This window comes from Mustela nivalis (assembly GCF_964662115.1).
Source record: "Mustela nivalis genome assembly, chromosome: 17".
Taxonomy (NCBI): Eukaryota; Metazoa; Chordata; class Mammalia; order Carnivora; family Mustelidae; genus Mustela; species Mustela nivalis.
This window is the reverse complement of record NC_139036.1, coordinates 2,655,251-2,677,688: the sequence shown is the minus strand read 5'-3', so window position 1 is coordinate 2,677,688 and position 22,438 is coordinate 2,655,251. Positions and strand designations below refer to the sequence as shown.

Below are 22,438 nucleotides of genomic sequence, written 5' to 3'. Positions count from 1 at the left end.
CTTGGGTTACTGAGAATAGCATTGTAGAGCTTTGACATTAAATGTATTGGAAAATTTATTTTTGTTTGGGACGTCATGGGAGGTAGAAGTGTACAAGTTATGCAAATAAGCTTTTTTTTTTTTTTTTTTAACCATCAGGGAAATTTCCTTTCTTGTAAATACCACCTTCTGCAATTTTTAAAAAATTTTATTTATTTATTTGACACAGAGATCACAACTAGGCAGAGAGGCAGGCAGAGAGGGGGGAGAGGCAGGCTCCCTTCTGAGCAGAGAGCCTGATGCAGAGCTTGATCCCAGGACCCTGAGATCATGACCTGAGTTGAATGAAGGCAGAGGCTTAACTGACTGAGCCACCCAGGCACCCCACCTTCTGCAATTTTAAAAAAGATTTTATTTATTTGAGAGAGAGAGAGAATGAGCAGTAGGGAGGGGCAGAGTGGGAGAGAGAGAGAGAAAAGAGAGAAGCGGACCCCCTACAAATAGAAAGCCCAACTTTGGATTCAGTTTCAGGATCCTGAGATCATGACCTGAGCTGAATGAAGGCAGATGCTTAACTGACTGAGCCACCCAGGTCCCCCTGCAATTTTATTAAAACCAGCCATATTACATGGATATCCAATTGTAAAATAAATAAATAAATAAATAAATAAATAAATAAATAAATAAATAATGCAGAGGCATCTAATGTTAAAAAAATAATAATTCAAAGGCTGTTTAGTTCACGGATCACTTAACAAATGACCCAGGTTATTTTAAGTCATTTAATGTTGTTTCCTCATGGTAGAATATTTAAATTGCTCAACTGTGGGTCATCTAAAACTTTTACCACACCAAATTTGGGCAGTAAGATGCGGGTAAATATAAAAAACCAGGTTTTCCAATGGAAGGATCAAGACGCAGGAGTATCCGTCCTCCTTTTCTTACGCTGTTTTGGCACCTACTGATGGACACATTGTTCTCTTAAGGGGAAGTGTGGCAGCCATCATTTGTTACCTGTATTAACGGTGGAGGGCTTCTCCGGGCAGCCCAGGGTCCGTCCGGACAGGGTGGGGTGGGGTGGGGGGGCTCTTGCACCTGCCTTGGGGGTGGGGCGGGAGGAACAGGGGAGGCGTGGGAACTCCCTCCGACTCAGGACACTCGTCGGAGCCATAACAATGCTGCTGGTGTGACCCGGCCCGTGGGGGCAGATGGAAACGTGTTCTCCTCTGCCGGGAGGCTCTGCAGACGGCGCGGGCTGAGTGAGGGAACCGTCGTCAGCGGGGTAAGCTGTTATCTGTGGCACCAGCAGCCACAGTCTCAGCAGTCCCGTTGCTAAGGTGCTCGATCCAGGCACGGACAGGCCGCCCTGCAGAATTCTGCTTGGAGGGTCCTTTTTAAGCGGATGCCAAGTCGGACCTGTTGGTCTTAGCCCCTTGGATTATCCGCTTTGACTCGCTGTGCGCGGTAAAGGACTTCGAAGTCGTCTGTGTGCTTGTTGGCGCCTTCACGTGAGGACTGCCCTCCTGGCGCTCCCTCCGTGCAGACACAGAGTAGGTGGTGTGGACAGAGTGCATCATCCGAGCTGGGGCGCCTGCGGGAGCGGAGAGGGTGCCGTCATCCCACGGACACATCACCGAAAGCCCAACCTGTTCCGGGCAAGCCGGAATCGCCCTGAGACCTGACCGTCACCCTGGAGGGGCCCAGCGTGTCACGGGAAGGAGAGCGGAGCATCCACAGGTCGGAGTAGCTGTGGCCGGCGACACGCACAGACAGGTGCTGAGGAGGGGTGCCCCTGCCCCGTGGGGACAGCCGCCCAGAGACAGCGCCGCTCCGCCGTGGGGGCTAAGCGCTAGTACAAGTGCGTCAGGTGCGGAGGCAGGAGAAGGACGGTCCCAGCGCGCGGAAGGAAGACGCAAAGGCTCGGCTCCACGGTGACGCTGGCCGGGAGCGGGGGCGGCGCACAGAGGGGGCTATAGGCCGTTCCCGTGGTCGGACTGGGCGGCAGTGGCCGAGGTCGGGGGCGGGGGGAGGGCGCAGTTTGGCTCTCTTGGTGGCACAAGAGAGTCAGCGACGGGTTGTAAGCCTTGACCGATCAAACTGATTATGTAGAGAGCTCACGTGGACAGCACGCGGGAGATGGGGGGTGGGGGGTGAGGACGGTCAAGGGGCTCCTGCGTCAGGCCAGGTGAAGGGAAGGCTGAGGGGAGGCAGCGAGCGTGCGGGGCCTTCCGTGGCGGCGCCAAAAGCCTGTGAGGGACATGGCGAGCTCCCGCCCCGTCAAGGCCCGGCCGCGCGCTGGAGCTGGGACAGTGCGCGCGGGTCGGGCTCTCCCTTCTCCCAGACGCTGGTCCTCCCTGCTGGGTCCTGCCGTGCGCCCCGGACCCCGCTCTGGGCCGAGAGCCCCTTCCGGCCCCCCAGCATCCGCCCACCGGCCGCCACGCAGGTAGGCAGGAGCTCTGCTGGGACGGGATGCGGCGCATGCCCGAGCCCTGAGCAGAAGTGGGGGGACCCCATGCACACGCCCCCCCTAAGACGGCGGGAGCCGGTGAGAATCCCGGGTGTCCGCTGCAAAGAGCAGACCGCGTACTTCGGAGGCAAAGAGGAGGCCTCGGGCCTAGCGGCGTGGCTCCCGCCCCCCAAAGACTCTGCTCCGACCCTGGTCCCGCCGCTCTGGAGAGGGCCACGGCGAGGCAGAAAGGGTCGCTTTCAGTCCAGAGATGACCTGCGGCGAGCCTGAGATGTTTGCTGAGAACATAGACGGAGTGATTTGGACCAGGAAAGGGGGACCGTCTCCTTCCTTCCTTCCCCTATCCCCTCCCATTTCCTCTTGCTGGGAAGTGGGGAGCAGGTGGGCTGGAACAGGCGCTACAGGCCCAGATCCCCACCCCCGCCCCGCCTGCACTTGGGGTAACCTCAAGCTGAAAGTGCGGGTTCTCCAGCTGCCTTGGCTTCGGGTGCCTTTCAAGGTCACCCGCAAACACCCGTACACCTTTCCCTAAATACCGCGGAGTGCATAACAGCTCAAGATTTGTTGGCAGTTTTTCTTTTGAGGTAAAATGTACTTGGGTTGAGGGGCACCTGGGTGGCTCAGTCGGTTAGGTGTCAGCCTCCTGATTGCGGCTTAGCTTGTGATCTCAGGGTCTTGGGATCCAGCCCTATAGTTGGCTCTGCACTCAGTCAGGGAGTCTGCTTGGGATTCTCTCTCCATCTGCGCACTGCCCCCACACACTGTCATTCTACATAAATAAAATTTTAAAGAAAGTTCTTAGGTTGAAATGCAGAAATCTGAAGTGTGCGTTTCCTGAGCTTTCACAAATGCACACGGGCGTGTAATGCATGCCTGCACGACCTTCTGTTGCCTGAGCATGGCGGGAGCAGGTAATGCCTGGGGTTGCACCCCAGACGGCAGGGGAGAACTAGCCCATTGGAGTGGGTATGAAGGAGCAGGGAGGGGGAGGAGGGAGAGGAGGCGGAGGGTCAGGTCTTCCCAGACCGCATCCCACCAGCTGCCAGCTCCCAGACATGGTTATATTGTAGGGTGGAAACCTCAGAACTCCGACACAGAGTAGCGCTCCTGTTCTGCTAGGGTTGTCACTGTTACAATTCCCATCTGACCTGTAGCCCTCTATGTTCCTGTGTGGAAACCCCTAAGGAGAAGAAAGGTGAACGGGGGTATCTAGACGCCAGGCCTTGGCCTGAACCCCCAACACCTTTGACAGGGTTCCAGAAACAAGTGCAAATAGTGAACAGTGGTATTTGTGAAAGTGAGCTGACCCAGGGAGGTTGCCTAGCCAGCCGCTCTTGTCTCCTTTTTCCTTGTTAGCAAAGCCCACCTCCAGTGAGAAGGGCTGAAAATGCCCCATGCTCACTCCCCAGCCTTCCCCACAACTGGGAGCATGTACCCATGCAGGCCAACGACACATCAGGGAAAGTCACTGGTGCTTCTAGGTAAGATGTTCTCTGTCCCCAAAAGAGCCACATGGGAGGAAATGCCCTATTCTTCCCTAGTTGAAATGTTATGATGTGGGGATGTGATGCTTGGAGCTGTGGCAGCTGCATTGCCACCATGAGTTGTAAAACCAAGAGAATCAAAGAAAAATCAGCCTCTGTTCCTGAATCTTAGAGCTGCTGAATCCTGGAATGTTTACCTGTAGACTTGTCATGGGAGGCCATATAGTCTCCATTGTTGGACAGTCTGTTCCTCGCAGTCTAAAGCATATTAACTGATAACACATGATTTGTAAAAAAAATTTACTGGCAATACCAGAGCATTTCCTGAAAACAATTGTATTTGTATTATAAAGATCAGACTTAAGTATTTTAAAGAAAATTATAATCCACTGATTTGTGGTAGGAGTAAATCACCAGTTCTCAGAAGAGTTCAGATGATAGAACAGGAATTGTTTCCAAATGACGGTCTTCAATATTTGTAGGAATTTCAACATCATCATAGTCACCTTCGGATTACATAGGCTCGGTGTAGAAACTGTCTTCTTAGTTGTACCTTTATCTGTGAGTGTGTAGCTGGTGGCTGACGTGGGGTGTCCTAGGGGACTAGAACAGACAAAAAGGCCTTGAAAGATTTTGATATATATAATGTTATCATCCAAATTGGGGAAAACTTTTCTTTTCTTTTTTTTTTTTTTAAAGATTTTATTTATTTATTTGACAGAGAGAAATTACAAGTACACTGAGAGGCAGGCAGAGAGAGAGAGAGAGAGAAGGAAGCAGGCTCCCTGCTGAGCAGAGAGCCCGATGTGGGACTCGATCCCAGGACCCTGAGATCATGACCCGAGCCGAAGGCAGCGGCTCAACCCACTGAGCCACCCAGGCGCCCCAAAACTTTTCTTTTTTTAACCAAGCTGGTAAAAGCGTGGCTTTACTGCAGGTACCCAGGGTAGAATCTCAACCACAGTGTGCCTGCTTGGGGAAAAACTGCTTCTTTGCTTTTGTCCAACTGGTTGGTAGATTTTCTAGGAAGGTTCAACATCCAGTAAATTTTTATTAAGGGCCTACTGTGTGCCAGAGTTTGTGCTAGATACTGGGCCGCGAGCCAGGCACGCTCCATCCCCAGAGGAGCCCCGGATTAGGAAAAAGAACAGAGAAGGAAGCAGGCCATCGTAATGCAGAGACGGATGTATTCCCACGGGCCATCTTTGTTCATTCATTCATTCAACTGATCATTCTTTCGCCGTGTTTGTTGCGTATCCACAAAGTTCCCAGGCACTGTGCTAGGGATGGAGAAAACACAAATACCACAGAAAACACTGGGGGGAAAGACACCGTCCCTGTCCCCACGTTCCCATCACTTTAGTGGGGGAGGAAGACAGGTAAACAGGACATCCCCAGGTGCTAATGCTATGGGAGGAGATCATCGAAGAGGGCACCAGGTTCAGGTTTGGGGTGGTGACATAGGAGGGATGAGAAGGTGGGGAAGAATGTTCTAGACGGGAGGGGCGTTACTGTGCATAGCCGTAGGGGCGAGAGAGACCCCAGACCAGGTCATTTCAAGTGACTGGAGCAAAAATTTTGTCAGAATGGAAGTTGCAAGGGGGCGGGGAGGGGAAGTTTGCAGGAGAGACCCGGGGACCGGATCCTGACACGTGTTGTATTAAGGAGTTCGGGGGTTTCTGAGGGTGATGGATGAAGAAGAGGCTTAAGCAAGAGAATGGAGGGGTCAGATGTTCCCCTTGAGAAAGCCGCTAGCTATCGCATAGAAAGGGGAGTGGAGGGTGAGAGTGAGTGGCAGGAGAGGCTGCCTGACCAGGGCCGGGGCACGGAGGTGCAGTCACAGAGCAGGGACACGGGGAAGGAGGAGGACCCCGCACACTGTTCCGGTTTCTGACTCCAGGGACTGAAAAGGTAGCAGAGCACAGGGAGTCTGGGATTGGGGTAGGGGAGTGTTCCTTTTGGGCTTTGTGGAGCTTGAGGGCCCTGTTGGGGGGGGTCCTGTGCATGTCCTGAGGGCAGCCGGGCTGGGACTGAGGAGTGGGTTCAGCTGGAGCCTGTGGACCGCCGTGGGGGTTTCGGGGGGATGAGGTAGGCACGGGGAAGAACCTGGGGGCGGGGGGGCGGGCTGGCTGGAGGAGAACCGGAGATGGGGCCATCCCAGAAACCGAGGAGGAGGTCATTCCTCTCTGGTATTTGCTTCTAACTTTCGTCATCGATGTGGCCGGTTTACGGACCATTCCTAAGAGGGAGGCATGCACGCGGAACATGTCCGTCCTGTGGCTTACTCGTTTTATTTCCCTGTAACTTGGGGAGTGAGGCCTCTCTGGCTCCTGGGGCTCCAGGGGTCCATCAGGCCACAGTGAGAGGACCGTATGACCCACGAGAAGGCGGTGGTCACAAAGGAAGTCTGCTGGGAATCTAGAAAGACAGAAGCTGGAGGAAGCCCCCGTCCCCACTGGTCCCGCAGTGGCAGAAGAGGATGCTTGAACACAGCTTGAGCACGCAGTGTCCGGTCTGGAGGAGGAGCTCAGTCCAAGGGTCACTAGGCCTTTCGGAGCTCTGTGGCGCTCTCCCTGAGAGCCTGCTCTGCGGGATGCCCTGGGGATCGCTTAGAAATCAGGTCTCCAGTATGCTTAGGACGCGCCAATCTGAGGGCTCAGCTGATCAATGCTGAGGAATGGACAAGGTTCCAGAGCCTCCAGGCTGCCTCAGGCCTCGGGGTTGGGGGCACTTCCATGGCAGGACCCCAGCCCCTTCCATGCATCTGACCCCAGAGCCTCCAAGCGGTGCAGCGCGGCCTCCCAGATGTGCTCGGGCACAGCGATCTTGGTGCTGTTTGTGCAGAACATGACAGAAGGAACTCTCTTCTTGAACCTGCTACATAATTGTCCCTTTCTTGCCTCTTGCCCATGACTTTCCTGGGGGAAGCCTCCTTTCCTGTAGCTCCCCAGGACACGTATCTCACATGGCCCTGCTGCGTGTATGTGCTTTGACCCAGAGGGTGACCCGTTTCTGTCCTTGTTGATTGCCACGATGCCACCAGGAGGCGCAGGAAAAAAAATCAGGGAGAACCTGAATCTGGCGTCCATCCGGCTAATGTCACGGACAGGCTGTGGGGTTTGGGGAGTGTATAGTGGGGACGGTTCCCAAGAACAAAATGCACTGCTCAGTCTTGAGGAACCTGCAAGGTGTGATGCGGCGACTTGCACACGCTGCAAGCGATCAGCTGGAACGGCCGCCCACAGCCCTCTGGGTGCAGGGTGGGGTGTGGGGGAAGGAGGGTGGGGAGTGAGGAGGGGGGTGGGGCCCCTGGGGCCGCGCTGGGGATGGGAGCCTGGAGGCTCAGCAGCCCAACACCCAGATTTGGCATCACTTTGAGCAAACAAGAGAAGAGGAGGGGAGGAGTGTTTCTCACGACCGGACCCAGAGGTCCTCCCAGGGAGGTTCAAGGTTCAAGGCCTGAGCTTTTGGAGTCTCCAGGGCAGAGCTCAGCTCCTGTTCCTCTGGATGCTGGTGCTTCTGGCTCTAAGCCACAAGCTCTGCCCTCTAGAGCTCCAGGACATGACCCTGGACTCTCGGGACCCCGCTCTGTGTTGGGATTCATCTGTTCTCAGTGGGTTGAAAAAGCTGTGCGAATCCTCTTCAACTTGCCGGCAGAGAAGGGCCAGGGGTCTCAGAAACGCTGCTTTTCCATATGTATGGGGATTTCAACATCATCGTAATCATCCAGGGGCTCGATGTAGCTCGGGATGGACATGGTCTTCTTGTCTCTAAGTTTGTTGACCCGCGAGTACGTAGCTGGTGGCTCACTTGGGGTCTCCTGTGGGACTAGAACGCACAACAAGGTCCTTACAGGCAAAGCTGTGGTGTGTTTTACGTTTTTGATGAAGTGACTCAGCACGATTTTCATGGGTTTGGGTAATCTTCCCACGGTCTGGCGGAGCAGACCCCCATCTCTTATGGGGGAAACTGAGGCACAGACATGACACGGCCTCAGGATCCCCCAAGCGGGTCGATGGCAGATGTCGGTCTGACACCGTGGCTCCCGTGTCCCTCTGCCTGCTCCCCCACTCCCGTCATGGGAACCAGGAAAGAGAAGTGTAGACAAACTGACCTAAGCCGGTACTCAAATGAGTAGAATTGTGTGATACCCTCATTCTCGTAGGGAAGTGATACAAACCACGTTTCCTTTTTGGCACATCCCTCCCAGGGACCTACAGTGTTTTCCAGAACTTCCCCTAATTGCTCAGGCAGGAATCTCTGTTCAGAAGGAAGGACGGGGCCAGTGGTGTTTGCAGAACGGGGGTTTAGGGAATGGGTACGGAGCAAAGAAGCACCAAGGCAGGCAGGGAAAGGACGATGCACGAGCCAGGTAGGCCTCGGATGATACAAGAATATTCTCGACCACAATGTCTTCCTTCCTACGTGCACCTGAGAGGGGACCAGCCCTCATTTCTTGCCGGGCTCTGCGGTCAGATCCCCAGTTCATCCCCAGGCTCCAGCCGTCCCTCGCTGTGTGGCCATGGGCGAGGCCCTGCACATCTCTGTGCCTCCGTGTCCTCATCCATCAAAGGGGAATAAGGATGTATGTGCCTCGCACTGTTGTTGGGGGCGTCATGTGAGATGGTGCCCACAGAGTGCCTCACACAGGGCCTGCCCCGCCAGGCTGCTCAGTAAATATGGGCTAACCTTACGATGTACTCATTCAGTCGAGACAGTCCTATGCTCTCCTAAGCCCCAGGCCCTGGTCTTGGTGGTGGGTTCCCGGTGGTGAGCCAGACAGAAACGTTCCCAGTTCCTCGACTTTGTGTTCTAGTGGGAGGAGGGTGGGCAGAAGCAAACGAACAGCAACAAAGTAAGACAACTTTGGGTAATTGGCCCGCATTTCATGGAGAGAATTATGAGGTTCATTTTAGAGAGGGTGGACAGGAGGGGCCTCTTTGAGGTGCTGACCTTTTTTTTTTTTTTTTTTTTTAAAGATTTTATTATTTGAGAGAGAGAGAGAGAAAGGGGGGGGGGAGAAGGAGGGGGAGACTCCACACTAAGCAGGGAGCCTGACGTGGGGCTCGATCCCAGGACCCTGAGATCATGACCTGAGCTGAAACCAAGAGTTGGATGCTTAACTGACCAAGCCCCCCAGGCGCCCCGAGGGGCTGACATGTGGGCTGACCTCGAAGGGTGAAGTAAGGCCACTACTTAAGCAGCTTAAGGAAGAACATTCCAGTCTAGGGAACGAGGCAGAGTGTTTCTGATGGGAAGTGTGGGAGGCCCAGTGACACCCCAGGTTTCTTTTCACTCATGCTCCAAACCAGGATTTGAATGTAAGTTTGCAGGCTGAATGCCAGGAGCGTTGCTACTCACTCTGCTCCCTTTTTAACTTCTTTGTCCCTTTCAGAAGGATGGTACCATCTGCAGATGCTAGTGGTATGGACTGGTTTTGTGTCCCCACAAAATTCCTATGTTGAAGGCCTAAGCCTAACCGAGGTTGTGTTCGGGATGGAGCCGCTAAGGGGGTAATTAACGCTAAATGAGGTCATAAGGATAGGGTCCTGATAGCATAGGCTTATGTCCTTATAAGAAGAGACACCAGAGTGCCCTCTCTCTCTCTCTTCCCTACCCCATCACTCCCGACCAAATTGACTGACACCTTGGTCCTGACCTTCTAGCCTCCAGGACCGTGAGAAGATACATTTCAGTTGTTTAAGCCACCTAGTCTATGGTATTTCATGCGGGCAGCCCGAGCTCAAACACTGAGATAAATGTGTTACCCTACCCTGAATGAAACTGTTGTCAGCGACAGACACTTACACGTGTGTTCCGGAAAAAGCACCCCCCTGGGCGGCAGAGGGGGTAACTGAACCGACGGCTCGTTAAGAACATTCCTGGAGACAGAGGGAGAGAGAGGAGTAAGGCTGTGCTTTTGACCATCCTGGCTCAGCCGACTGTCAGGAAAACATCACAGAAAAAGGGCAGGGTTGAACATCCAAGCCCTGGTTCCTGAAGGCGGGAGGCATCGCCTTCTCTAGGTTTTCGCCCTGGGAGCAGCCGGACTTAGCACGGAGCTTGCCTTCCGGGGTTCTCCTGTTTTAGGAAGGGGACGTGAGCGCCAAACCCTTGTGTTCCTAAAGCCGACTTTATCCACCCCGCTGAGATGGTCGCACGCGCTCACCGGATACACGGACCGGAATGTTCCTCACGGCACCGCGCACCACCCGGCCTCACGGCCCCGGACTCGACACCACCCAGATGCGCATGAGCTGGAGAGCAGGTCAGTCCCTCATGGTCCCCCCCCCCACGGTGGGACGCTCCACAGGAGTGAGGGTGAACCGTCTGCGGAGCGGGCCGCGCAGGCGCAGTGGACCATCAGGGTGCCCTGGCGGAGTAGCGCAGGTGCAGGGGCGGGCGGGAGCGGGAGCCCTCTGAACCGAGAAACCGAGGATTTCCTCTTACTTACTCGTACATCTTCTCTTCATCTCTTTGCTTGTCTTCCCAGGGCGTGGCAATCTCCCACTTCTTGCCTAAGGAGTCAGATAAGCACGTCCACGTAGGAAGAAAGCGGGGGGGGGGGGTGCTCTGTGGTTCAGAAGTCCGCGGACACCAGCTGTGTTCAGGGCATGGGGGAAGAACCACCGAGCAGACACGGACTCGGGGACAGGGAGCAGGTGAGCGGAGGACACGGGCGTCCCCACGGGCCTTCTGCCCTCCGAGCCTTTCGCTATTCCTCGAGGGTTAATACCGTGGGTCGAGATAAAAGAGAACAGATGAGGTTTTTGTTCAGGGTCACGCGTTTGTGCGTATCTAAAAAGGAAACAGTTTAAGAGGCAAACGGACAGAGGAGTATAGGAGCCAGAACATGCTTTGTACTTAAAAAATTAATTACGGGGGGAAAAAAAAAGAATGACAGGCTCTCTGCTCAGCAGGGGGTCTGCTTCTCCCGCCTTGCTCCAGCTCTCTCAAAGAAAGAAAGAAAGAAAGAAAGAAAGAATCTTAAAAACCTGTGTGTGTGGGGGGGGGTGCCTGGGTTAGTTAAGTGTCTGCCTTCAGCTCAGGTCATGATCTGAGGGTCCTGGGATCGAGCCCTGCACGGGGCTCCTTGCTCAGTGGGGAGCCTGCTTCTGCCTCTCCCTCTGCCCCTCCCCCTGCTTGCACATGTACACTCTCTTCCTCTGTCTTTAATAAGTAGATTCTTTAAATCAAGGGGTAGAAGGGAAGGAACACTGCACAGGAAGCCCAGTGGACCCGAGTTCTGGTCCCAACTCTGCCACCAAATCCTATGAGGCCTCAGCCAAGGCTTTGCTTCTCTCTGAACCTTAACTGTCTTATCTCCAAAAACAGATGGAGGAGAATGACAAGGTCTCACTCCTTGTGCAGCTCTGACCTTTCAGGAGAGACGGGATCCCGAGGGTTCCCCGTCCGGGCTGTGCGCCCCCGGGGAGAGGGCCGCACCGCTCAGTGAGCTTACTACCATCCTTAGGTCATGGGGGTGGAGGGATATGGTCTCAAGAACACACACCATCGGATCAGGGATTTCACGTTTGGGGAGATGAACAGCAAAGTGGAAACCCACTTGTAGACAATCTAAAGTTGGCGTAAGGCCTCTGGGAAGCTGCTCGTGTGTGTTCCGAAGAGGCCAAGGCAGCTGTCATACTAGAGAATTCAGAGGACGACCTTAGAGAGGGCAGTCGTGGAGGCCAACGTGTCCATTGTGGACTGAGCAGAGGGGGAAACTGAGACCCAGAGAATCATGAAGCTTCATCCAAAATTCAGCCAATACAGGCCCGGAATGAATCTTCCTGCCCTAAAGGAAGCCTGGCACACAGGGGGAACCGCCCAGCCTCCCTGCCCTCCCTGCCCAGGTGCGACTGCCCTTACCCTGCCTGAGCAGCTGCCGACAGGCACAATACAGGATGAGGCCCAGGCCTGAGGAGACGAGGATGATGGCCACAGCTAGAATGATCCAGAAATTGTCCCTCCACCAGTCCATTGCAGTGGGGCCCTGGGGAGAGGAGACAGAGGAAGGAGGGGCATCGGGCAGGGAGGGGGGGGCGCCACGCAGCCACGGCGGAGCCTCTGCTTACAGGTCAGGCAGGTGCTGGCTCAGGCACACCCTGCCCACCAGCAGCGGGGAGACCCTGGAGCCTGGGCTGGTCCCCCTGTGCAGCATGGGAGCGGCGCTGGCCAGCGCTTCCCAGGGCAGTCGTGTGCGCCGCAGACAAGACACGCGTCTGGGGGCTTCCTCGCTGCTCTTTCCTTGATTGTCGAACACGCAAGGGAGGGGCGGTGCCACCAAATGCAGTTGCTTTTATATCAAAGGGGCAAGAGACTTAATTCCTATTCTTTTTTCTTGGAGGTGGGGGTTAGGAAAATACTTCGTTGGCTCTCCTGGAGTGAGGGGAAGGGGGAAGGTAAAAATGCAAGGCAAACTGAGTTAGTCCACCAGGAAAAAGGAACAGGAATTTGGGGGCTGCAAGCTGGCCTGGTCGAGCAGGTCGTAAACATTCTTATCGCATGCGAGGGGCTGAGGCGCCGGCGGCGGTGCTGGGCCTTTCCCGGTCCACAGGTGTATCCCATCAACTCGCCGCACCTTTTCAGCGTAGACAGTGCGATAAGCCAGTTACCCCCCAGTTATACCCTGGGCAGGGCAGGGGGTGGGGAAGGAGAGAGGGAAACAGGAAGAGAGCGGAAGGTTCGAGGATTGTTAGAAAGTCCCCGTGGCGGGGGCCGGCCGCAGTTTCGCAGGATGGAGATGACTAACATTCAGCTAGGAGTGGTTGTGCCGCAATCTGTGTTACATCAAGGCTGCAGTGAAATTGCACAATAAAAGCTTGTTCGAATGGAGCCTGGGGAGTCCTGACATGTGTGCCCTAATTTTCCAAGCGGGGACACATGGGCCATGGTGGGGAGCGGGCTGTGGGCCGGACTCATCCGGGAAGGCAGGGAGCTCTTGGGTGAGGAGCAGCGCCCCCTCCCATCTAGGGCACGGGAACTCTGCCTGCTCATTTGGCTTTTCAAAAAAAAAAAAAAAAAAAAAAAATCCCTGAGGCCTGGCATATCCCACTTCCCGAGTCATCGTTTAGCCGATGAAGGCTCACCCATGCAGCCCACGCAGAGCCATTTCCGATTCAAGCCTTTGAGAGTGATACTGGCGGTAGAAGCAGGGAGCCAGGCAGGGAACACAGGCACCATGAGGCTGTGGCTGCTCAGGCCATTTTTCCCGCAAAGACCTCTGACGTGGCTTCCTGTGTACACGCGTGTGTGTGTCACCAGCCCAGCGACTTCATTTATGACATTGTTCCGTTATAATTTGGATTTTCAGTCCCAAGGTTTGTTTCTTCCGTGAGGGCGCGGCTCGATCAAACAGGATGGTTTCTGGCTATTCACAGAGTTCTGCGTAGCGAAACCAGTTGTGTGCTCCTAGTAGTCCCACAGGCACGTCATGCCGCAGCTTTTCTGCTCAACGTTTTGCTCAGCATTTACGTGTCTGTCATTGATCCGTGGTGGCGGGTGTGCTGGGGACTGACTCCGCCGAGAGTGAAGTGTCCGCTAGCCAGGTCGCCCCACCCCCAGGCGTGCACTCAGCAGAGGTTTGGGGGTAAGTCGTCTTTTCAGGATGCACAGAAGAAAGCAATAGAGGAAGGAGAACCAAGGGAAAAAGAAAAAGCACGGGGACTGGGAACTTGGCTTTCAGGAGAGCCCTGGGAAATTTGGTTTTGCAGGGCCCATTGAGGTCACGGGGCACTGGACTCAGGAGAATCCCATACATCAGAGTGTGGGCTCTTCGTTTAATAAACCTAATTGGAACCTCACCTTCTTTAGCTCTGCGGAGTAGAGGGATGGATGGATGGGTGGATGGACAGATGGACACACAGAATTGTCTTCCTTCCATTCTCTTATACTCAAATATGTATCTCCTGGTTCTTTGTCTAATTTGTCTCTCATATTTTCTATCTTTTTTTTTTTTTTTGCTTTAATCTTCTGAAGGACTTCAGAAGGACTTCTCTAAATCTGAAGGACTTCTCCAAAAGGCAATATAAACATACTCTTTAAGGCTACAGAAGTGAACACCAACCAGGGCATACGAATTCAGAACTATTGCATCTGAGAAGCAAAAACAAATAGACAAACAAAAAAAGGTTGATCTGAGGAGCGCGAGACGGTGAAAGGTGGAGGATGGGAGACGGGGCTGCAACTTTCCACTGTAAACCCTCTGAATCACTTGATTTTTTAAAAAAAATTATGTGTATTTACAGGGATCCTGGCTGGCTCAGTCAGTTAAGCATTTGACTGGATCTCAGCTCAGATCTTAATCTCAGGGCTGGGAGTTCAAGCCCCGTGTTGGGCCCCGTGCTGGGCGTGGAGCCTACTTAAAACAAAACATCCCCCCCCACCACTGCCAAAACAAAAACTGTGTGTATTTACTTCAAGAAAATTTTAAAAAAGCACACAAAACCCATCGATTAAGCACGTAGTGTAGCTTCGACGAAAAGCTACTGCTCAGATTTCAAGTTCAAAGCAAATCATTGTCCTCCGTGTCCGGGGGAGGAAAGAGGAAGAGGGTGATGTCAGCCAAGTGGAACATGGGACACTTCTGAGAACCTCACAGTGATGGGTACCGCGCGGTTCTGTTTTTACACATGGAGCGGCTCTGACCGGCCAGCAGACGTTTCGAGGGTGTCCTGGGCGCCCGAGGCCTGCAGGGGCTTTCCGCTGTCCCCTCCCTTCATCCTTGCGCCACACACTTTCCGGGACCGGGCGTGGAGGTTGAGGGGATGGGGCTTGCCCAAGGTCCCCCGGCAGGGAGGAGGCGGGATGCTTTCTGTCTAGCTCCCAGGCCTCCTGCTGCGGATGTCGGTCACCATGGCCCCCACCATCGGGGACAGGCTGCGTGGGGCTCAGGGTGTCTTGCTTGCAGGAGCGCAGCGACGGTGGTGAGGTGGTGGGAGCCACGGATGAACGGTCGGGACCCTTAGGGAAAGCCCCAAGTCCCTGCGTTCCAGGGCCAGAGAACCAGCTCCTCCCCGTGGAGTGGCAAGGCGCCTTCTCAACAGAGGTGGGATGAGGAGACGAGCTGGGGAGAGGCAGCGGGGTGAGGAGGGTGCTGAGGGACCACGTCCTGTCCCTGCCCGTTGTCCTCTGGGCTCCCGGCTAGTTTGGTGCCCTGGGTGCTGCCAGAGAGGGGACCTGGACTCTGGGGAGTGGCGGCAGGGAGGACAGCCATTGGGGGGCCTGTGTGGGCCGTGTGGAAGCTGGACCCCCGGTCGGCCGGCCTGGGGGTAGAGAAGACCGTGGGAGTCCGGCCGCAAGGGGCAGAGAGGCGTTTGTGGGACTGGTTGCTGGCAGGCCACAGACACGGCTGAGTCTCCTGACGGGCCCCAAGGGACCCCAGAGGCGACTGCAGGAATGGCCACAGGTGGGAGACTGTCTGTCTGTCTGTCCTCCTCAGTGCGATACCAGGGAAGTAGTGCAGGGTGGGCTGCAGGGGGGCTGAGGTGGCTCCCTCCCTGCCCCCCCCCCCCCCACTGGGGCAAAGTCAGGGTCTTTGAGCCAAAGACAGTACTGCAGGTCACAGTTCCCTCCCGGAGGCTCCACGGAAGAGCCGTTTCCCCGTTCTGTTCGGCTTCAAGAGGCCACTCACGTTCCTGCCCGCGACGACCCAGCACGATCTCCCATCTCCCCAGCTGCCAGTCAGCGACCCTGATTCCACCTATGCCCTCTGTCCCCCTTTGTCCTGGGACCCCGCACCGGCCCCACGCTGGGGCAGGCGGGCTCCGCGCACCAGCCACCGGGATCCGAGCTCCATGAGATGAGACGCTCGCTAAGGGGCCTTCATGCGCTTACGCATTCAGCATCCTGTATTTTGCTGCCCGGGAGTCAGGAGGAAAAGGGGGAAAACAGACGGTCTGCAGTCGTTGACAGAATTCCGCCGCGTGGTGCCTGGCGTGGCTGGCCTCGTTAGGAGTCCTGGGATGGACGTGGCTCTCTTTCTGGGAGGTGTCTGTCGCATGGGAAGGAACATTTTTGTTTTCAAGAGTCTGAGGACATAGGAAGGTTCTCAAGGTAGGACAGGAGCTCACAGGGAACACAGGGCCCCACTAGCCAGAGCCGGGGGCCCACGGTCCAGTGTAGACCAGTACAGACCAGAAGAGGAGCGAACATGGGCCCAGGTCAGCAGTCCAGGGGCTGCGGGGAGCACACAGGGCCTGAGCCCACAGGTGCAGGCCTGAGGGTCCCAGCTGCTGGGAGGTCGGGAGCTGCAGGCCTGACCTCAGGTCCTGTCACCTGGGGGAGCATTTGGTGGCCCCCACATGGAGGAAGGAAGGGAAGGGGAGCGGTGGGGGCGCTCCTCGGAAATCAGTTACAGAGTGGCTTGGAGGCATCAGGCCCTCGAGGACTATGGAAGTGCCCTACCCTCACCCTGCGCGAACCTTGGAACCACCCAGGGAGCTTGAACAGCTGCTTGTCTCTGAGACTCTGATTTAATGGATCTGGGGTGGGGGCCTGGCCGCTGGGGTTTGTTTATGGTCTTAATAAAATTGTCCAGATGGGTAATAGGAGGCTGAGGTGGAGAACCAGGGATGGACATGTCGTCTCTGAACCCTTATTATAACCTCCTTGCTGAGGACGTGGTTCTCACCCTGAACAGAGCTCAGAGAGGTTAAGAGATTTGCTAAAGGCCGCACAGCTAGGGATCGACTAAGCTAAGCTTTCAGCTTGGTGCCATGGGCTGCCTGAGTGTCCGCCGCATTAACTCTGCCAGGCTGACGTCAAGCCGCTGAGTGTTTTTCCCTTTGTAACAGAACTGAAAGCAGAACCCTTATTCTGGGTTCTGGCAAGGTCTCAGCCCTTAGCTGTGTCTTGCGCATAATAGGAACCGCAGTATGAAAATGCGTCCCAGAAAAGTAACAGGCGCCGCACACTAAGGCCCCATGGGTTCCAAGCGTTCTACACGCCCCATCCCACAACGCGGCTTGTGGTTTTGAGCCCATTTTACAGATGAAGCAGTGGAGGCTTAGATCTCAGCAGTTAGTGGAAGAATCAGGAGTCAAACCCTGGTCTTTCAGACCCCAGTGCCCTCGCCTGTGACCACTGAATGCAGGCTTTGGGAGGTATATGAAAATGCAGGTGCCAGGGGCCCCAGCCCCTTCCCCACAGCCAGCTCAGCTCTGATGGGTGGGTCCAGTGTGGGACTTGGGGATCCACATTTTTAGCAAGCAGTGTAGGGGGCTCAGCCCCAAGGGGGGAACATGCATGGGGCTAGTCAGTAGAGCCCGCGGCAGGGACAGGCAAGCACACTGGAGGCTGGTCCCCCTGCCCTGCCGTCCACCCCTGCCATCAGAGGCAGCAGCAGCAGCAGCAGTGGGGCGGAAAACAAGCCGCTGGAAAGGACCTCTCGAAACAAATACCTTTCCAGTTTGCTTGTCACAATGCCTGAAATTCCACAAGTCACACGAAAGTCACTGCAAAGTTCCAGGCTCCCTCCCTCCCCACTTCCTCTCTATCCAAACTCACTTGCCCAGGAGTGCCAGACTCTGAGGAAGAGAAACTTATTTTTACTAGGGTGTGAATGACTTCCTTGGCCCCTCGGGCCACTGGATTCCTTCTCTGGATTCCCTAGGGCACTGGCAAGAGCAGGGGCATCCTAGGATCTCCGCCAAAGTCCCCAGAGGGTCTAAGTGAATGTGACTAGGAACAGAGACTCTCTTATCTAGTCTCCTCCTCTGATAGTGACCCCACCCTTCTCCCCTTCAGAGTGTTGAAGACCCAGAAGGCCAGAGAAGGTCGGACACGGAGGTGGAGGAAAGACAGCTGGTTTAGAACAGGAGCGGCTTCCATGTGTCTGCAGCGAGAAGGTGCCAGGGCTGAAGACAGGAGTGAAATAGAAGAGACACCTTCCTGGCCAGAAAGAAGGATGGGCTTTTAAAAAGGGAACAAGGATGGAGAGAGGGCGTGCCAGGATCTGGGGCAGGAAGTGGGGAGCCCACACCTCCCTTCATTCAGTCTGAAGTAGGAGACAGTCTGAGGGTGCTGGCCAGGGCGGGTGGGAGGGAGAACCGCACGGTCATTGCTGGGAGGAATGAGTTCTTCCTACAGCTGGGCCCGTGTGTGCTGCCTCTCACACTGCCTTGGGGCCTACTGGTCATGTCTCCCCTTACCACTGTGTCCAGGGCCTAGACGTCACCTGAGCCCCGTGGGTGCTCCCTACATATGGATCAGGGAATCCAGGAAGGAATGAGACACTGGCCTGTCCCCTGACCTGCGGCTGGATGTCCTCTCTGAGGACGGGGTCGGGGGGTGCAGGTGGCAGCTCAGATCCCATGTTGCCCTCCCAGCCCCACCACCTCCCTCTCCCCCTGCCTCGGGGGCTTCCGGCATTAAGCCGCGGGCTGGCAAACAGAAGCCCATGAGATGCTCTGGTCTCTCAGCCTCGCGCCAGCAGCCCCCGCACAGCACACAGCCTCCCGGGGAGCCCGCCAGCCGCCACACCGAGTGGGTGCTCGGGGCGGGAGGGCAGCTGAGCGCAGTCACCGGCCCAGCCCAGGCTCTCACTTCCCCAAAAGGCATTTCTGAGGAGTCAGGGGATAGTACTCATACTGTGCCCTCCCCGGGAATTCCAGAAACCGTGGGTTTATTCAGCACTTGTTTTTTTTTAAAAAACAAAACCAAAACCCCGAAAAAACAAAAAGCAGCCCAGTCCTGCCGTGGGGGAAGACCCGGGCCCATGCGCACACAGGAGATGTTTCTCGATGAACTGCCCTTCCCACCCGTGGTGCACCCAGTGCGCTCCCGCTCCGGCTCCCCGAGCTCGGGAGGAAGGTACCGAGCGAGCAAGAGTCCTGTTTCTTTCAGGACTCGATGGTGGGGCAAGTCCTGGATATAAAAACTTGAGTTTTTCTCAAGAAGAATGAATGACCTCAAGTAGCCGTGAGCCCCACAGGGTGCGGAGAGGACGTGCGTGTGGCAGCAGGGACTGGGGTTCCAGCTGGAGCTGGAAGAGGCCTCCAGCGCCTCAGTGCCAGGAGGCCACCTGCAAAGAGCTCGGCGGAAAGAGGGGGCCCCTGTTCCTCATGCGCCCTCTGCCCTTAGGGCCTGGGATGCAAATCCCCCTGCCCGGGAAGGCAGCCCCTGGGCCCACGAGGCCGCTGGGCACCTGCTGGGTCTCAATGACTCCGTGTGGAAAGAAGAACATAAAAGGTCATTGATAAATGCGATATGGGTTACTTGTGGGAAAGATCCTTCGGGTGTATTGGGTTAAGCTAAATGTATTATTAAAATTAGTTTCAGCTTCTTTTTCCCCCTCTTTTAACCCCCCCCCCCATTGACATTCTTCCCTCTCGGCCCCTGCTCCCATGCAGACCCTCAGGACGGCCCGGCTGGCTCCGCCAGTGGAGCACACGACTCTCGATTTTGTGGGGGAGGCCATGAGTCAGGTGTCGAGATGACTTAAATAAATACATAAACTTAAAAATCATTTCTGGGTGGGGAAGCATGTGGTAATCCACAGCCATATCCTCCGATCACGCAGCAGCATTTCTAGAAACGACCCGAGAGGAAGCCCGAAGGAAGTTCAAGTCAGAGGCCAAACCCGTAGACCTCAGCGGGCGGAAGCAGGGAGGCACCCCACGGGCGGCGTGGGACGGCCAGGGAGACAGTCGCACGGGGCCACCCGATGGGTCGCGTGGGGCAGCCGCAAGGGGAGAACCCTGAAGAGACGCAGGAGCCTGGCCAGAGCCCCGGGCCCTGGGAAAGCAGAGTGGGGGGCCAGTGCCCCCGTGGCAGTCGCTTCTCCCCGTGTTCCCCGCGTCTGTGGCCGGAGCCTGCTGCGAGAAAGCCCAGAACACGGACCTTTCACCAAGCAAGGGCAGGAGAGCCTCCCCTCTCGCTCTGCCGCCAGCCTTGCCGTGAAGCAGGAACTGAACACATGGTCAGGACGGCGGGTACCCCATCTAAAAAGGGCTTCTGCTCACCCCTCCCCAACAGGTGGCTCCTGCGGTGTTTCCGTGGCGTTGGGTGTGATGTATCTGCCTGGGCCAGAGCCCTCCAGACCTTCAGATGACTCGGGCTTCCTGCTCCGTTATCCCAGGAGTTCTGCAACCCAGAGGTCCCTCCTTGGATCTGACCAGGTTGTCTCGCGCTGTTGCCGGTTTTCTTACGTGTTTGGCTCTGCGCGTGAGCGGGACATCTAGAGCCCTGTCCCTGGGGGACCGTCTGGCAACAATGTTGGTGCCATCAGTGGGGTGGGGGGTGCCTGGGGACGCCTGCGCCTGGTGACAGCCAGCGAGGCCTGTGTGTCCTCTCTAGAGCGCATGGAATCAAAATAAGACAATGGTAACTTTCAAAATATTGACACGTGAGGGAAAACTAGAGGGCCAGCACCACACTCCCTACCGTGGTGGTTGCGAGGTTGTGCAGTGTGGGGTCATTCTTTTCCCGTGTTTCTCGGAAGTTCTCATTTTCGTCTATCCTAAGAAATACCGAGTGGCGCCCCAGGTCCTGTCTTCACCAGGCTCCACAGTCCCACTATCAAGCTCCCTGGGCGGGCCCCACATTGGCCGCCCAGGGCCAGGAAAGGGGGTGTCTCTCCGGACAAGTGATGCCTGACCGGGTGGGACGGGAGACACAGGGCCAGGCCCTCTCCATGGTGATTTCCCTGGGGCAGCGGCAGGTGGCCGGTGGGAATCTGACCCCAGCCCAGCACCGCACAGCTTGACCCCGAGGCCACGGGAACACAGGATGCCTTATTGGTCCTTACGCCGCAGACACACACACGCAAAGACGCTCAGGCGGGTGGTGGCTAGGTGCCAGAGACCCCAGGCTGCAGCCCGAGGTTGCCATGGTCACTGCCTTGCCCCCTCACCCCCAGCACAGACCCCGTAGGGTGCTCCTAGCTATCAGATCCCCACACTCCTCATCAGAGTCCGGAGAGGCTAACCAGCTCTCTCCAGCAGACTCGGCTCGCCGCCTGTCATGAGGTCAGTTCAACCCGCCGGCAGACTGCGGGGGAACGGAAGCCCAGAGGGGAGCCGTGATTCTGAGTTCAGCCAGCCAGCGAGAGGCAGACTGGACTCGCTAAGGCTACCCAGGGACTGGGCTACACCCCCCAGGGGGCCAAAGCCCAGATGCCTACCTGGGTTGCAAGGGTGTCCATCTGTGTGCGGCTGAGGGGACTGCGGGAGCCCGACTGCGGTGGCTCCGACGCAGCTGGTAGGAGACTTTCCTCGCCCACAGGCCTCCCACCCACCCCAGAGCAGTGAGCCCCAGCCAGACCACACTTCCCCTTCCTGCTCAGCCCTCGGGCGGGGGAGGACCATGCGCCCCAGGCAGCCTCGTCCTTCTTCCAGGGAAGCTGGGTCTTGAGGCTCCCAGGAGCCAGGATCTCCTCCTGCAAGGCCCTGCATAGGACCATCCCAGCGGTAGGGGTCAGGCCTAGGGACAGGCTCGGCAGGGGGGACCAGGTGGCCGAATGGTCCCTGCAGATGAGTGTGGGTGAGCATTCCTGGCTGTGGCAGCCGGCCCAGGGCTCCAAGAGTGAGGCTGTTGGCTCCCACCCAGAGGCGGCCCCTGGAGGGACCCGGGCTCTGGTGGGACAAACACAGCGCGCCCATGGAGACCTGCTGGGGGACACCCAGGCCCAGCTAGGGGCTGCCTAGCCAGCTTTTGCTGTGAGGCTGCTCCGGGACATGGCCCCGTGGGTTGTCCTGGTAGAGGCTCGTGTCCACCTGCACAGCTGACAGTCCCCAGCAGCGCCCATGGCCAGTTACAGCGGGGCTGGCACTGGGAAGCCAAATAACCATTTTGAGGACTTGACCATTCGGACTAACATGAGCATCCTGGGGGTAAAAGTAGGCACACAGCGTGCACTGTGTCTGCTGGGGGAAAAGGGGATTTTGACTCTCCGGGGTAATGATGCTACTCTGGGCTTTTTGGGAAGTGCTTACCAGCGGGCCTATAGGAAGCGTGATTCCTGATCTGCAGGGTTTGCGAGTTTCCAACACGACCCTGTCCACCTGCTGGTGGGCCGGTCCTGGACTCAGACTCCGGGCCATGTCCGCAGTCAGGGGTCGGGCCTGCTAACCCCCACCCCAGAGCCCTTGTGGGGACCAGGACCCACCCCTGTCTGGTTGCATCTCCTGGGCCTGGGGGGTGGTCACCTCCACTTTCCAGCCGAGTGCACCAGAGCTCTATGAGGTCGTTGTGGGACGGGGCGGGGTGGGGGAACGGGGCGGTGGGGGTGTGGGGTGGAGGGGAGTCTGCGCATGCGCAGCCGGCCTGCTGGGAAGGCCTTTGAGCCCGGGTCTGTCCTGTGCAAACTCTGTACTCTTAGGGGGATCGAGCTAAAGTGTCGCTGCTCAAAACCCCCTACAAGTGAAGTCACAGTGACCTTGGGAGAGGGGTACAAGGGCATCTGTGGGTAGAGCTGAGCCCTTGCGCCAAGGCCGTGGCTGATTCACCAGTAAGTGGTTCCGTAGCGCTGCACCCGCTGTTGTTAGGTGACAGCATTCCGGACAGA

The 22,438-nt window shown here is 56.4% G+C and overlaps 2 protein-coding genes across 4 annotated transcripts in view; one reads left to right on the top strand and one right to left on the bottom strand.

The window, feature by feature from the left end:
- The window catches only part of RABEP1 (rabaptin, RAB GTPase binding effector protein 1), a 184,243-nt gene that overhangs the window by 34,868 nt on the left and 126,937 nt on the right, over window positions 1–22,438 (top strand). Inside the window, exons 2-3 of one of the 2 annotated variants that reach the window (XM_082707825.1) lie at window positions 10,021–10,198; window positions 19,909–20,051. In XM_082707825.1, coding sequence (XP_082563951.1) covers window positions 10,117–10,198; window positions 19,909–20,051 — 225 coding nt within the window. In that variant the 5' untranslated portion in view covers window positions 10,021–10,116. The remainder of the gene's footprint in view (window positions 1–10,020; window positions 10,199–19,908; window positions 20,052–22,438) is intronic. The other variant, XM_082707826.1, reaches the window with a different exon arrangement.
- On the bottom strand, window positions 4,214–21,455 carry SCIMP (SLP adaptor and CSK interacting membrane protein). 2 transcript variants are annotated; one of them, XM_082707839.1, is made up of 6 exons: window positions 21,056–21,455; window positions 11,803–11,926; window positions 10,385–10,448; window positions 9,739–9,812; window positions 4,823–7,758; window positions 4,214–4,600 (listed from the first exon to the last, which is right to left on the bottom strand). In XM_082707839.1, exons 1-5 carry the CDS (start codon window positions 21,332–21,334, stop codon window positions 7,604–7,606), a joined length of 696 nt encoding a protein of 231 aa, XP_082563965.1. In that variant the 5' UTR covers window positions 21,335–21,455; the 3' UTR covers window positions 4,214–4,600; window positions 4,823–7,603. The 2 variants fall into 2 exon arrangements, with proteins under 2 accessions (XP_082563965.1, XP_082563966.1); XM_082707840.1 differs by lacking the exon at window positions 21,056–21,455 and adding an exon at window positions 13,738–13,886.